General features: G+C 43.3%; 1 protein-coding gene across 2 annotated transcripts in view; it reads left to right on the top strand.

Moving 5' to 3' along the window:
- Mre11 (MRE11 double strand break repair nuclease) overlaps positions 1 to 15518 on the top strand; it is a 45995-nt gene that overhangs the window by 8126 nt on the left and 22351 nt on the right. For both annotated transcript variants that reach the window (XM_048433701.3, XM_048433711.3), the window contains exons 5-10: positions 3197 to 3284; positions 4404 to 4545; positions 7096 to 7210; positions 10921 to 11106; positions 12431 to 12602; positions 15266 to 15346. In XM_048433701.3, the coding sequence (XP_048289658.3) occupies positions 3197 to 3284; positions 4404 to 4545; positions 7096 to 7210; positions 10921 to 11106; positions 12431 to 12602; positions 15266 to 15346 (784 nt within the window). The remainder of the gene's footprint in view (positions 1 to 3196; positions 3285 to 4403; positions 4546 to 7095; positions 7211 to 10920; positions 11107 to 12430; positions 12603 to 15265; positions 15347 to 15518) is intronic.

Raw genomic sequence — 15518 nt, 5'->3', positions numbered from 1 at the left:
TTTGTCACTGGGCTCCTTCCGAAGCTTCTTTCTCCATATCCCTGTGGGCCTCAGGCTCATGATTTCTTGCTTCATTGTCCCTGCTAGCTATGATTACAGGTGTGTGCTACCGTGCACGACTGCCTTCTCTCTCTCTCTCTCTCTCTCTCTCTCTCTCTCTCTCTCTCTCTCTCTCTCTCTCTCGTTTTTCGAGACAGGGTTTCTGTAGCTTTGAGGCCTGTCCTGGAACTAGGTCTTGTAGACCATGCTGCCCTTGAACTCACAGATCCGCCTGCCTCTGCCTCCCGATTGCTGGGATTAAAGGCATGTGCCACCACTTCCCAGCATGAAGTTGTTTCTCTTTAGGCATATGTGAGTCATGAGTTCCTACTTATTTATTTATTTGTTTTTATTGCTGTTGAATCTGTTGTTAGTTTAATTGTTGGAAAGGCAGTGAAGCATGGGGGTAGAAAACATGGGTTCCTTGGGTGTGGTTATGCATGCATGCACAGCGTTTTATCATCTTGGAGACAGAGGCAGGAGGATTGTGTGGGCATGCATCAACTCCAGGCACTGTCTGGCCGATCTCCCTAGCTCCCAAAGAGCATAAATTCTGGATGGTGTCAGTTTAAAGCATGGCTCTGCCATTTAATGGTCACACAACTATGTCATTTCCTTACTCGTGCTAGGTACATAAGGTGTGGAGATTGAGTTAGCGAGAAAACTGCCTAGAGTAGTCTTTAGCCTGAAGAAAGCACTTAGGTTACTGAGGCATTTGTTATCCTCAGCCTTTAGCTGTGGGTTGAATTCTATATCTACTTGGGTTTCATCATACGCTCTACTGTCCACTTGTTCCTGCAGTGGTGCTGTGGTTGGCCTCCCATACCAGGCTCACTTTACTGCTGAGCCGTGTCCCCAGCCCTTCCTCCTCTGTTTTAATCTAATAATTGTTTTGCAGCAATTTTAGAAAATTCATTCCCTTTTTTTTTTTTTTTTTTCCGTTTGAGACAGGGTTTGTACTTTTGGCTGGCCTGGATTTCACTATGTAGACCAGACTGGATTTGAACTCAGAGATCTGACTTCCTCTGCCTCCCAAGTGCTGTGTTTCAAAGTGTGTGCCCCCAAACCTTTCTTCTTTTAGAAATTCTGTTACTTTATTTATTTATTATTATTATTATTTTGATTTTTCAAGACAGGAGCCTGTCTGGAGCCTGTCCTGGAACCCTCTCTGTAAACAGGCTGGTCCTGAACTCACAGAGATCTGCCTGCTCTGCCTCCTGAGTGCTGGTGTTAAAGACGTGCACCACCACTGCCAGACTCTGTTACTTTTTCAAACAATAGTTTCCCATTTTTTTTTCCCCTGAATGCTTTCATCTTTTTATTCTATATTTGATATAAACACTAACTTTACTTCATCTCTTTCCATGCATTCTGGTTACTTTCCTGTTCTGGTTTTCTTATGTCATATGGGAAAAATGGACAGACACAGAAGGGAAATTCTGAAATAAGGAAGGATCAAGTAGCCTAATCAGGTTATACGTAATTAAAAATGTGGCTCATGAACTGACAGAGAGGTGGAACAGATTAGGAACTCCAGAAAGAGCCTCATGTAAGACAGGCAGTTTTTGATGGAGGTGAGAGCTCACACCTTGGGGAAAATACCTGTTATTTAATGAAAGTTCTATGAGGAATTATTAAGTATGAAGGAAAGTCTGTAGATAGAGGACTTTGTAAAAGCATCTCTTTTCTTGCTGTAAAGATTGACTTCTACAAAGATTTTCAATCTTAGAGACCTGTTAACTTCCCCCTAGTCAGTTACCCACTCTTTCTTACAGTTCATACCAACTATTTGTGGTTTGAATTTATTTGTGATGTCATCTTAAAAACACAGGAGATATAAAAAATTGACACATTTGTCTTCTTAAAAATAAATAATTTACACCAAAAGACTTCCAGAGCAGACTTGAAAGTCATAGTTCACTAAGGAAGAGCACTTGCAGCTCAGCACAAATTAAGGCTGATTTTCCAATGAATATTTTCTTGTGTTGATTAAGAAGTCCATTAGCTTATACAATGTAGTTAGAGAGTACACATAGTGCACAGAAATGGAGACAGCACTAATGCCTGTCAAGAGCAGCTGTCTCGTTTCTAAGGCGTCAGATGCGTTGCCTGGAGTGTTTTTCTCATGGACACTGGATAGGCAGACAGTTCTCGGTCCTCTGTGCATATTACAGTTACCTAGGACTCCCAGGTACTCATGTTCAGTCTCCATGCCAACTGCTGAGTCTCTTGGAGTGTGGCATGGGCAATGATATTTCTTAAAAGGTCCTTAGCTAATTAGAACTTATGGCAGAGTTCAGACTCGCTGGTGTAGATTGAAAGGGCTGAGGTTGAGGAACAATCTCTGGTACATATTAACTGTGGTATCACTTGGAAAACAAGACCAGACAGAGTCTAAGTGGTGAGGACCTGCTTCAGCTCTGGGCAGTAAGCCATACAGCTGGCAAAAACTGAAGGGAGCTCTTTGCATACAAGATTTCTGTAGAAAGAGTTCAAAGTAGGTTAAACAGGGACAGAAAGCCATATTGTCCTAACATGTAAGAAGGAAAAAATGTACTTTTTTATACATAGATAAAATTTTTGAAAGGCATAATAGAAATGGCTCCCTCTGCCATCACAGAGAAGAGGAGCCTGATGGCTGGGGAGGGATGGGCAGGGGCCTGATGGCTGGGGAGGAATGGGCAGAGACTAAATCGCAAATGGCAGGAGCCTGCCGGCTGGAGGAGGGATGGGCAGGAGCCTGTCAGCTGGGGGAGGGCAGGGGCCTGACAGCTGGGGGAGGGATGGGCAGAGACTAAATCGCAAGTGGGGAGGCAATGGAGCTGGTGAGAGGCTGTGTTCCAAAACCCCGAGCAGCAACACCACTATATAAGCACGGATTGTTTTCTCCCCTCCCCTGAGCTATAAGGAGAAGCCTTATACAAGCAGTTAAACATTTTAGAGGCCTGTTAACTTCCCAGTTAATCAGCTGTCTGTTCTTAGATATTCATACACTTTATACTTTCAAACTTTTTAATTTAGCAGTTTATTTCCTGTACCCAGCTAGGATTGTCTGCAGATAAGTGTTTGTAGTTGCCTAGTGCATAACTGCTTGGAAGGAACGTTTTAGGGAAACAGCTTTTATCCCTTACAGTAACTCATTTTGTTTTCTTTCAAGGTTTCCATGGGTGAACTATCAGGATGGCAATCTCAACATTTCCATTCCGGTGTTTAGTATCCATGGCAACCATGATGATCCCACAGGGGTAACTACAAACTTTGTTCGAATCTTCAGAATGACATTGGATTAGTGCAAAGCATCATCCCTTTCTTCCCAATAATTTGCAGTCAGATTGAGCAATGATGTCAATTTATTATTGCTTATGTTTTTAGATTTCTTTGTTTGATTTTGTGTGGAGTAAGAATTGTTGTAGGAGAGAGCCGTGCTGTTTTTCTCTTTGCAGTACTGAGGATGGAAACCAGGGCCTGACACACTGGCCAGGTGGCAACTACCATCCCCAGCCCTCTTTTTACTCTATTTCAAGACAAGATCTCTTAAGTTACCCAAGCTGGCCTTGAGTTTGATTCTGCCTCAGCCTATAAGAAACTGGAATCGTAGCCACTGATCCAGGGCCTGCTGGGGCCTTGCTTTTGTTTCTGTGGAGTTTTGCTAACAGTGACTAGCTGGGAGTAGGGTTGACTGCCTACCTAGAGCTTCTCAGCATCCTTGATCTCCTGGATTCTCACCATAAAAAAAATCTTTTTTAGTATTTTAAATCTGGATTCAATTATTTTATTCCCTGTTTGATAGGGAAGACTGGCCGTCCTAATACAAAGTACCTTTGTGTTTTCTCCTGTCACTATAAGTCATTAGTCTATGGTCATATATGTACCCCCCAAAAAACAAGAGTCCATTTGACTCCAAGGCACTTACTTCACAGCTGATTTTGGATTGAGTGGCCAGGGCATCATGATGCCTCTGCTGTATGCTTTCAGCTGCTGTGGGTGATCTGTGGCTGGAAGAAGGCAGCAGCTGCTTAACGTTGGGACTTTGTTTTGCTGTAATTTGTTTTGTAATTAAAGGTTGAGTGTCCTTAATTCAAAAAGTATTAAGCTAAAAGTGCCACAAAAAGAAAATCTCAAAGTTGAGGTGCAGAAGTTTTTGGTTTTAGGTCATTTTAGGTTTTGGATTTTCACCTTGGAGTTCTCACCTGGTGTAAGATCAGCACAGACATTCTAAAGTCAAGAAAACCCTAAATCTGAAAGCACTTTGATCCCAAGTTTTGTGAATAAGACAAATAGACCTGTGGTCTACAGAGTGTGGTGCTCACCCAGACCGTCCTTCTCTGTGGACAAACTCAGTGCTCTCTGAATCCTCTGTGCAGGCAGATGCCCTCTGTGCCCTGGATATTCTAAGCTGTGCTGGGTTTGTGAATCACTTTGGACGGTCAATGTCTGTGGAGAAGATTGACATTAGTCCAGTTCTGCTGCAGAAAGGAAGCACAAAACTCGCTCTGTACGGCCTAGGTAGGTGATGGCCTTGGGTCAGATGGGATTCCACTGTCCCCTTCCATCGATAATTGTGTGAACAGTCGGCAAATACAGTTTTAGAGCTGGTGTGGACCCAAGGGACTTCCAAAGGGGAGAAGTCAGACAGTTGTGATTATTCCTTGTTGATAACTCTAAAAAATGGTGGAATGCTCTGGTAAAAATGGTTTTGGTATTTCTAAGTTCCAGTAGCTATTCATACTTAATGGCAGTTTTGGCAGAAAACAACAAACAAAAGCTCTGCTTCCGTCCTGTTTATTGTTTTGGACTTTTCTTTAGAGTCATATAAAGCTGGATGATAGAAGGGCACGCTCTTTAGCAGAACTGCATTTTGGTATCATTGAAGTCTACGAGAGGTCAGATCATCCTGTCTAGTCCAGTGGCACTGGCCTTCTTGGTTTGTGAGACTGAAATCTGGCTACTCTGAGTTGTGATACACTAGACATAAGAGATAGGAAGACCCAGTAGTAACAGATTATATATGTTAAAATTAATTTTGCTATTTTACTTGTTTCAATGTGACTGGTAGAAAATTATTTATATATCTCATGCATTAGTGGCTCACATATGCATCTATTCTACAACTGATATCTTATTATTAAAGTAGATTCAGAAATCTGCTTTACCCTGGGTGTGCTATTATGTGCTTGTAATCCCAGCACTGGGGAAGTGAAGAAGGGAAAATCCTTTCAGCTCACTGGGCAGCCAGCATAGCCAGATCAGGAAACTATGGACCAGTTGGAGGCTCTGTCTTCAAAATAAGGTGGATGGCACCTGAAGAATGACACTCAAGGCTGACCTCTGTCTCAGCCTGCATATCTCATGGGCATGCTCAATGCTCACACACACACACACACACACACACACACACACACACACACTTTGTTAATTTCATTGTTTTCCATTTCTTTTTCTTTTTTAATTTGTTTGTTTGTTTGTTTGTTTGGTTTCTTCAAGGCAGGGTCTCACTATATAGTGCTACCTGTCTTGGAATCACTCTGTAGAGCAGGCTGGCCTCAGACTCAGAGATCTGCCTGCCTGTGCCTCCTGAGTGCTGGGATTAAAAATGTGCACAACTACTCCTGGTTTCTGTTTTCCTTTCCTTTAGTGTTCTGTAGGAACGCCTTTTTGCTAGACTTTATTATACATGAATGAAAAACTAAACTCTGTTTTTAAGAAACACATTTAAAAGTTTCTGTGTATTTTATATTTCAAATATGTTTTTATTTTTTAAAATTTATTTTATTTTATATGCATTGGTATAATGGTGTTAGAGTCTCCGGAACTGGAGTTACAAACAGTTGTGAGCTGCCATGTGGATGCTGGGAATTGAGCCTCAGGTCCTCTGGAAGAGCAGTCAGTGCTCTTAATCTCTGATCCATCTCACCAGCCCCTGTATCTCAAATATTTCTGAAGCTAGAAATAATGTGTAAAGTCCATTTCTTGTGCTTTATGTCTGAATCTGAGATAGAACATAAAGAGGATAGACATTTTTAAAAAGCCATTAGCAGTTTTAGTGTCTGCAGTATTGGGCATTGTATCTCCAGAAAAATGGCTTGCTCCTCCATTGAACTGTGTTTTCACTGTTATCTGGGGCACCCCCTTCAGTGATCCATTTTTCTCCCGAGTTATCCATCCTATTGTGTCCTCCTTAACTGGTGTCTGCTCCATCCTGAACCTAAGAATGTGCTTTGTGCTCAAGTTCTCAGAGCCCCACCCCCACCGCCCCTTCCGTGATGCCCGTCTGGAGTCTTTTGTGCCTGTGTGCCCCACAGTTCTTACACCTGTGGGTGTTGGAGCAGAAGTGGGGGTCCCCGTTCCCTCGCATTGACAACATATCAGCGGTTACTTCCCTCAGCCTGTGTCTTCAGGTTTTACCAACTTATGTTGTGCTTTACATGCAGGTTTCCCTGCCAGCACGGCCTTGTATGCTGGGCTTGCCTGACCTGTGCCCACTCCCTGTCTCCTCTGTACATCCAGATGTCTCTATGCGTCCAGTCACTGGCTCTTCTTCTCTAGTTGATGTGAAGTAGCAGCCTTGGTTAAAACCCTCTCCAGCTCCACAGTTATTCTCTGTGTTCATGTCTTGGCCTTTCCTCTTAACATAATGACAGCTTAGTACTGTTTTCTTACCTGTTCTTTTGGTGTCTTCTGCCCAGACCAAGACAAACCTCTGCATATGGGAAGAATTACTTAAAATCATTAAAATATTAAAAAGCATAAACTCAGTATATATAGTAGTATTACACTTTAATATATGTTTTAGAAAATCTCAATTCATTTATTTCTCTTTCCATATTACCCTAACTTCCAAAGTGGGAAGTGTTCTTTGAATGCAAGTGAGTGCTGTTGTCGTGAACCTGGGGCACTTGTTAGTAATTCCATTTCTACATGTGATTCTGGAGTTCAGAGACACAGCTGAACAGGAAATGTAGTCCTTTGAGAAATGCATAACTTAGAAGGAAAACCTGTTCATCATTGAAGTCCACAGTAGGAAAACTATTTTGAAATAGTGTTGTCCCTCCCCAGGGTCCATTCCAGATGAAAGGCTCTATCGGATGTTTGTCAATAAAAAAGTGACCATGCTGAGACCAAAGGAAGACGAGAACTCATGGTTTAACTTATTTGTGATTCATCAGAACAGGTAAAAATACTCTGAAGTAAAGCACTGAGGTTCTCAAGATCTGTTTGTGCAGGACTCTAGTACAGGCCTGACTGTCATGATCACCAGTGTGGGTTCAGGAGGAGTCACACTGCATTGTGTGACTTCAGGCTGAAGCCGGGTCATGAGGATTAATAACCATGAAAGAGTGTGTGCCCCGAATAGGCGAGACACAGGAGTGACCGTAACCCAGTGCCGTCCCTGCTGTGCATCCTATCTGCTTCCTCATATCCCTCAGGAAACATTATTTGGGTTGTGAATTAATCATTCCATGTGCTTTACTGTGGACTGTATTATCCATAGAAAATATTTAGTATGTTAAGAATCACTGTGTGTCACGGACAGTGAGTAAGTGTTTAATATTGCATTACTGAATTTCATCCTTCCTGTTACTGATCTATAGTTGTAGTTTTCTTCTGTCAGTGAGCATTTTATTTTGCATTTTTTTTCTTTATAAAATTTGATGCAGTGAGTACCTTCTCTACACATCTCAGTGTGTGTGAATGCCTTTCCAGAAACATAGCTAGAGCAGCTGTTTGCTTTGTTTGTTGTTTGTTTTTACAAGACAGGGCTTCTCTGTATAGCAGCTCTGGCTGTCCTGGCACTCACTCTGTAGACCAGGCTGGCCTCAAACTCACTGAGATAGACCCTCCTGCCTCTGCCTCCCGAGTGCTGTGATTAAAGGCGTGCACCACCACACCTGGTCTAGATCAGTTGTCTTTTGCTAATGGTTGTAGGTAGTTTATTCTGTTAGTAGAGGCCACGATGGATTGGGCGGAAGAGAAACCAGAGGAAGCGCTATGTGTCCTGTGATCACTACAGTGTAAAAGTGAGGTGAGAAGGTAGGAGTGAGTGCAGGAAGCCGGAAGGGGAGTGAGACAGAGCTGGGAAGTCTCTGAAGACTCCAGGATTTGGGCCTGGCCATGCAGTGCAGTGTATTTAGGCTGAGTGCTGGGTCAGTGCAAGGCTTCAGGAGGTAGATTTAGGAGTCTGAAATGGTCTCAAGTGTGTTTTGGTATGCGAGGGTTCCTCGAACCTTTACACCTCTGCCGAGTATTCCCTTTTCTGCCTCACCTTGCACTACTCAGGGAAAGGTGGAGGGAAAACCCATTATTCCAAAAGATTAAGCCATAAGGAAGGTGGAAAGCCCTGCTGAGGGTTGGTGTGTGACAGCTCACTGCAGATGACGGTGATACTCACGTGTGATCAAGGGGTAGACTACAGCTTGCTCCTCAGTGCAGTTCCCACTTTCTCTTTTGAAGTTAGTGTTGGGGGAAGATGCTTTGTGACCATATGAATACCTTATTTCCCACAGTACTGTTATGGACTGACTCGCCCACAGGGTGATTGTGTCTAGAAGTTAGCACTGTGGTGTAAGACTTGTGCTGTTTGTTGACCTCCGTTCTTGCCATATTTAGTCACTGGGATTCCTTGTAGGAAAGACCAGACCCTTCCTCATTTATTTTCCTATTTATGTTTTTATATCAAGGACTTGGAGCAGGGGGAAAGCAGGGAGAGGATGAGCAAGAGAGAGGGCAGCTGTCTGTTTGTGTTTGTTAGTTTATTTGTTGAGTGTAGCCTTACGTTCTTGACCTCACAAGATGCTGTAATTCAATCTTGTATTTTCCTGCCCTCCCTCACCTTGGAACCAACCACTTCTCCAAGGAATTCTGACTGCTTTTGTTGACGGTGTTTAGAGCTCGGATTTGTGTGAGCTCTAGGTGTGCTTGTTGATGCTGGACCTCTCAGCCATCTCAGTTGAACAGAGTTAATAATAGTAACTATTATTGATAGTTAATAACATGGAAACAACTGTATGTGTGCACACAAAAAACACAACCACAAGTTCATGCTGATTCCAATCTAATCCAGATCTGCATAGTCCATTTGTGTCTTGTCTTTTGCATGTTTGTGAAAGAAGCCCAGATTATTAGTGCATGCATATGTGTGTCTGAGGATCCAACCCAGCCCTCGCACATGCTCAGCAAGTGCTCCACGTCTGAACACATTTTTGTCCTACTTGTTCCTGTTGCTTAGATAAAGTGCACAGAAAAGCTGTTACTTCTCACCTATATCTCTGTGAGGAGCACATTTCCCTCTAGAGTACAGTGTCTGTGGACTTCAGTCCGTGGCCTGCCTCAACTAGTCAGGATGCCAGGTTCCCAGATTCCCAGAGTTGCCCTGCTTCATTCCTGCCTTCCCTCTCACTACTGGGTGTGATTCTTACAGACACTTAGATTTGTTCCTCCCCTTTTTGGTCTTTTTAAACTTTTTTTTTTAAAGATTTATTTATTTCTTTATTTATTATGTATAGAGTGTTCTGTCTGTCTGTATGCTTGCTGGCCAGAAGAGGGCACCAGATCTCATTACAGATGGCTGTGAGCCACCATGTGGTTGCTGTTAATTGAATTCAGGACCTCTGGAAGAGCAGAGGTCTTAACCTCTGAGCCGTCTCTCCTTTTTCATTTTTAGACACATCTGCTGCTGCTGCTGCATCTGGAAAACAGGATTGCTCAGCTGGGTGTGTGCCAGGCACCCTTTGCATTTGATTTATTTCCACTTTATAATGGCCAACTTGGTTCTTGCTGCAGAAGGAGGGATACTGAAGCTAGCAAGAGACTTTGCAGTCTCTCAGCAGGCTGGGTTGTGTGCTCTGTGAAGGCACCTTGGCACCGTGCTGTGTTTGAGTGTGTCCTGCTTTTCCTCATACCCTGCATATTTAACTCACACAAAGACATACGAAACACAAAGGCCCACGGCTTTCTTACCTTCACTTTCCATCTTCCCTGAGTGTAGCTGCAGTTTTCCTTGCTGTTCTCATTGTAGCACCCTCCACCTGCTCTTCCCGGCAGGGCGCTCTGTCCTCTCAGGTGGATCCTTCCTCACAGAGGCCTGCTCGTTCTAAAAGCACAGCTTTCAGATAAGGTCATTGCACTTCAGTGTCTTTAGTTAAAATAACCACCTTATTCCTTCCTTTTAAAAAAATTTATTTAACTTTATCTTATGTACATTGACATCAGATTCCTTGGAATTGGATTTACAGATAGTTGTAGGCTGCCATGTGTGTGCTGGGAATTGGACCTGGTCCTCTGGAAGAGCAGCCAGTGCTCTTTACCACTAAGCCATCTCTCCAGCCCCTATTCCTTCTTTCTATAGTCAGTAGAAGTTAAGCATCACTGAACACACTTAGGAGTGTGTTCTTTATCATGAGTTTGGATTTAACTCAGTTTTTAAAATCTGTCTGCTTCGTGGAGTGTGCAATCAGGACACTTGTGGGTTTGAGGTGGACAGAACTGGCTTTCATCTGTCTTCTTCGTGGGCTGTACAATCAGGACACTTGTGGGTTTGCCTGGATAGAGCTGGCTTTCATCTGTCTTCTTCATGGGGTGTGCAGTCAGGACACTTGTGGGTTTGAGGTGGACAGAGCTGGTTTTCCTGACTTGCCCAGAGTAGAATATTCTCTCTGTAAACTCTGCCATCTCCTTCCAGTGCAGACCTGGCTTCCTCATGCTTCCAGTCAGGCCTCTGGTTTGATCATATCCTGCAAATGTATAAACCTGTGCTCTGAAATTCGATAGAATAGCCATCCCTTGCACAGTTTCTGACAGGATATATGCAGATCTGTGTAGACCTAAGATGAAATGCTTCCTTAATGCTGTGAACTTATGTTCTACTCTTAAATCTTGGTGTAGGAGTAAACATGGAAGTACCAACTTCATCCCAGAGCAGTTTTTGGATGACTTCATTGACCTCGTTATCTGGGGCCATGAACACGAGTGTAAAATTGGCCCAACCAAGAATGAGCAGCAGCTCTTCTATGTGTCTCAGCCTGGAAGCTCAGTGGTGACTTCCCTTTCCCCTGGAGAAGCTGTGAAGAAGTGAGTACTTACATATTCTCAGTCAGTCCCTAAGAAATCCGTGCTGTAGGCTGGTTACCCACATCCATGGTTTGACAGCAGAGAATAGCTTGTTTAGTTTTTAGATTTCATTCGTTACTGTGTGTGAGAGGGAGGAAGGGAGGGAGGTGTGAGGATGCACATACGCCATGGAATCAGTTCTCTTCCACTTGGCTTGCGTTCGAGGATCAAACTCAGATCTCAGGCTTGCAGACAAGTGCTCTTCTCCTGAAGGTCACTTTGTGTGTGAAAGTTGGATATTGTAGTTGCAGTGTTTTCTTGGTTTTGAAGGTTCCCACCACCTCGTCTCGTTTATTCCTAGGTAAATAAAAAAGTGAAAAAATCAAACAAGCGCTTGCTGCTTTAAGAGAAGCAGTACAGATATCCGTAGTTCACTTTGACATATGAAAAATAAAGTGGAAGATAATAGGAAAGGGGTAGGTAGGTAGCTCGGTAGATACTTTAATTAATTTAATAAAATGCCTCACAGTAGAATCCAAGAATTGGGTAAAATGGGCTCCCTACCAAAGTGCTAACTTTGCTGTGCACGTGTTTCTTTACCCACAATAAAATGGGGAAATGGTTTTTCTGTAAGTTCACAAAATACCAACGACTATAGAAGGTCTCACCCCGTTGTTCCGCTGACATTCTGATGGTTATGGTAATGTGGTATAAGGAGCATGGCAGTGGAGTGTGTACTTGTGGTTTTCCCTGTGGCTCTCTCATGATCTGGATAGCATTTTATTATACTTTTGTCAGGTTTGTTTCGTTATGAAGTTGTATCTGCTCAGACAGGAGATGATGGAAGAGCACATTTTATTCTTTTTTAAAATATTTATTTATTCATTTATTTATTTATTATGTATACAGTATTCTGTCTGTGTGCATGCCTGCACGCCAGAAGAGGAGACCCCATTACAGATGGTTGTGAGCCACCATGTGGTTGCTGGGAATTAAACTCAGGACCTTTGGAAGAGCAGGCAATGCTCTTAACCTCTGAGCCATCTCTCCAGCCCCCAGTACATTTTATTCTTATAAAGAAGAATATTTTCCATTTTATACTATAAAAAATTAAATTAACAGAAACATGTATTTTTAAGAGTATTTTTTTTATAATTACTAAGTGAGAAGTGGAGCCTTTTATTTGTGTATAAAGGGATCGCAGCTAGCCTCTAAGTTGTTGTCTTCCGGCCTCAGTCCCTTGGGTTCTGGGACCACAGGCATGTGCCCCAAACCTGGTTGCCAGCTTTGATGCATCCATCTTCCTGAGAATGTCTATGCCTGAGCTCTTGGTTTCTCTGTATAGACACGTGGGCTTGCTGCGCGTTAAAGGGAGGAAGATGAACATGCAGAAGCTGCCTCTCCGCACAGTTCGGCAGTTCTTCATGGAGGATGTGGTTCTGGCTAACCACCCAAGCCTGTTCAACCCTGACAATCCTAAAGTGACCCAAGCCATCCAGAGCTTCTGCTTGGAGAAGGTAACTTCTGAGCACAGCTGTGAGGTCTATGTTGTCTGAGAAATCGCTGAGCAGAGCAGAGGGAAGCTATGAAGCTGCAACACCACTGGCATTCGGGGAATGAGGCCAAAGTCTTTTTGTTTTTTAAGTTTAATTATTTAGATTAAATTTGTTCTTTGATAATTTCATACATGTATATAATGCCCCCCTTCTCTCCCTTGCACCATTGAAGCATCCCCCTCTCCCCTCGAAGACATCTTTTCCACTTTTGTGTCTGTTTTGTGAGTCATTGAATTTAACTCCCTTACCTTGGTGCCTGGTGGGCCCAGCATCAGTGAGTACATAATTGTGATGACTGCCCCTTCTTCAGAGCCCATTGGTATCCCGTAGTTGGCCTTGTGCAAGCCAGATGCGGCTGCAGCGAGTTCATGATTGCATTGTCGTGCCCACAAGGTGATGTCTTGCAGCCGTTCTTATCTTCTGGCTTTCACAGGTTTCTGCACCTCTTTTTCAGTATTCCTGGGCCTTAGAGAGGAAGTACAAATGGATTTTTGGGGCTGAATATTTAGTTGCAAAGACTTTTTTTTTTTTTTTTTTTTTTTTTTACATAGAAGGATGCTAGGTATAGAGAAGCTAGTTAACTCTCCCAGAACTTCTTTTGAGCATACACATCCAGTTCCCTCACTTTCCTCCTTGTTACAATTGGTTCGTCTTCCTTGTGAAGACAGACCCTGACTTTGGAGCTGGGAGGACGCTCCGGCCCCACGCCTCTCATCTGCATTGCACTCCGCCCACCCTGAAAACTACTCCAAATAAAGCTCAGCCTCTCTTTCTCGGCCTCTGGGGAGGTTCCGGGTGCCCTGCTGTAGTTGGGCTGCACATTCTATCACATTTAAACAGGCTTGCTAGCCTCACATGCTGACATGCTCAGTCCATACTCTGTCAGCTTTGGCTTTACTTTGTAGTCTCATGTAAGGTCGGGAATGGGAATAATGATGGCCGTGGTCCGCACTGACTGCCGCTGTGTGCTGTGTTGAAGGCTGTCATTAATCCATTCACAGTGCTCTGTGTAGTTAGGTTCTGTCTCCCATTTGCTCTTTCTTCCTTTGTTTCCCCTCTTCCTTGTTATTTTCAGGAATTGGCTCCAGGGCTATGCAGATGCTATTCTTTATGCAGTTGTTTCTACCATTGAGTGGGCTAGCCTGGTACCTCAGATTAGGCCACTGGCCAGTGTCACAGCTGCAGGAGCAACGTGTGGCTTGTGTACCTGAACAGCTTTAGTGTGTGCAGGTTCCACGGTGACTGGCTTCTCAGACTCGACTGACTAGGAGTGCAGGCTTCTCTGTTTGAGGTTCCCTCCTCTCAGATTACTCTAACCGTGTCAAGCTGATATAAAATCACAACCCCTTTCCCTACAGTCGTGATAAACAGGCTGTGAAATGTCCTTTGAGGGTTTAACTTACCTCTGGTTGAGCTGCACTGTAACCCCTCCCTGCTCCTAAGTTCCAAGTTTTTCCTGTTTTGTTGTTGTTGTTGTTGTTGTTGTTGTTGTTGTTTGAGACAGGTTCTTGGCATGAGGCCTAGGTATTCTGGAACATGGTTCTGTTGTGAACCTCTTGCCTGTCCGTCTCAGGTGCCAGGTTTCCAGCATGCCCCATCCTTAAGGAGAGTTACAAGAATCCAGAGAGTAGAGTGGTTACTAGCAGCAGGAAATTGAAAAATTAAAATTAGGAAATTAAAATTACCCTCTCGCACCTTCGTGCTCTCTGGAGCAGTGTACAACAAGTGTTTTTGCTTTCGGATCTCTGAGATTTTGTAAGCTTGACCTGGTATAGCATGAGGCAACTTCAGATATTGGAAACACTCATCTTGTTTACTTGAATTTTTCCAAGGTAAGCAGTCCAAGATTTCTGCAGAGTCTATATGATGCCACCGGAAACCTTGATTTATTTGGTTTAAAGTTAAGGCAAGGGAACCCGTGTTGAAACATGATTAGAAATTGGAACAGAATCAATGTTGTAGATTTTCTTGTGAAGGAGTTATGTTAAAGATGGAAACATTGCTGAGAATGTTTGCAAAAGAAAAATATTAAGGGATGGTGTTGGCACTACAAGGTGTGTTTAAAAGGTGTTGTCAGTGAGATGGGAAGTCGAGGCGGCTGTGGAGCTGCTGTGCGGAATTCTGTGCTGCTGATCCCACCCACAGGAATAAAGACCATTACCCAAATTCCTTGGCCAAGTTAAGCAAGATTTATTTTCTGCCAGATAGGGCTATCCCCCTAAAGTGGGGTTTAAAAATCAGAATTGAACACAGGAGAGGGTAGGGTTTATATAGTCCCCCAAATATGAGGGGGTTTTCAAGGGATGGAGGATTTCCAGAGGTTTGGTTATGTAGGACCTTGCGGAATATTTTAAAATTATTTGGCAGAACATCGGGTCCTATCGGGGTATGTTCAAGGTATGAGTTAACTCCATAGGGTGGGAAGCATGGCAAGTTCCAGAAACAGGTAAAAAGCATGGACAACTTGAATTTTGCATCAAATAATAATGAACTTGTCCTGACCTTATAACAGAATGGCTTCCATCTGTAAGATGGAATTAGGCCGGTCAGTCAGCAGCAGTATTATAAACTAACTATGTCAGACAATTTACACAAAGTTGAACACTTGCCGTTTTTATTTTGAGATTGAAGAAATGCTTGAAAATGCTGAACGGGAACGGCTGGGGAATCCTCTACAGCCAGAGAAGCCTCTCATACGACTCCGGGTAGGTCCTTTGTGCTAATTAAACCGTACTAGTTTTCGTAGTAACACAGACTTCACATACTTTTCTGAAAAGTAGTAAGTTAAATGCTTAGCATAGAGTCGGCACCAGCAGAGGCAGAAGTGGGGAGGTCTGAGGCCTGATCCCATCTCAGGTGAGTTTGGTAGGTGTGCTG

This window comes from Myodes glareolus, chromosome 4 (assembly GCF_982192425.1).
Source record: "Myodes glareolus chromosome 4, mMyoGla1.1, whole genome shotgun sequence".
Taxonomy (NCBI): domain Eukaryota; kingdom Metazoa; phylum Chordata; class Mammalia; order Rodentia; family Cricetidae; genus Myodes; species Myodes glareolus.
This window is presented reverse-complemented; position numbering and strand designations above follow the sequence as displayed.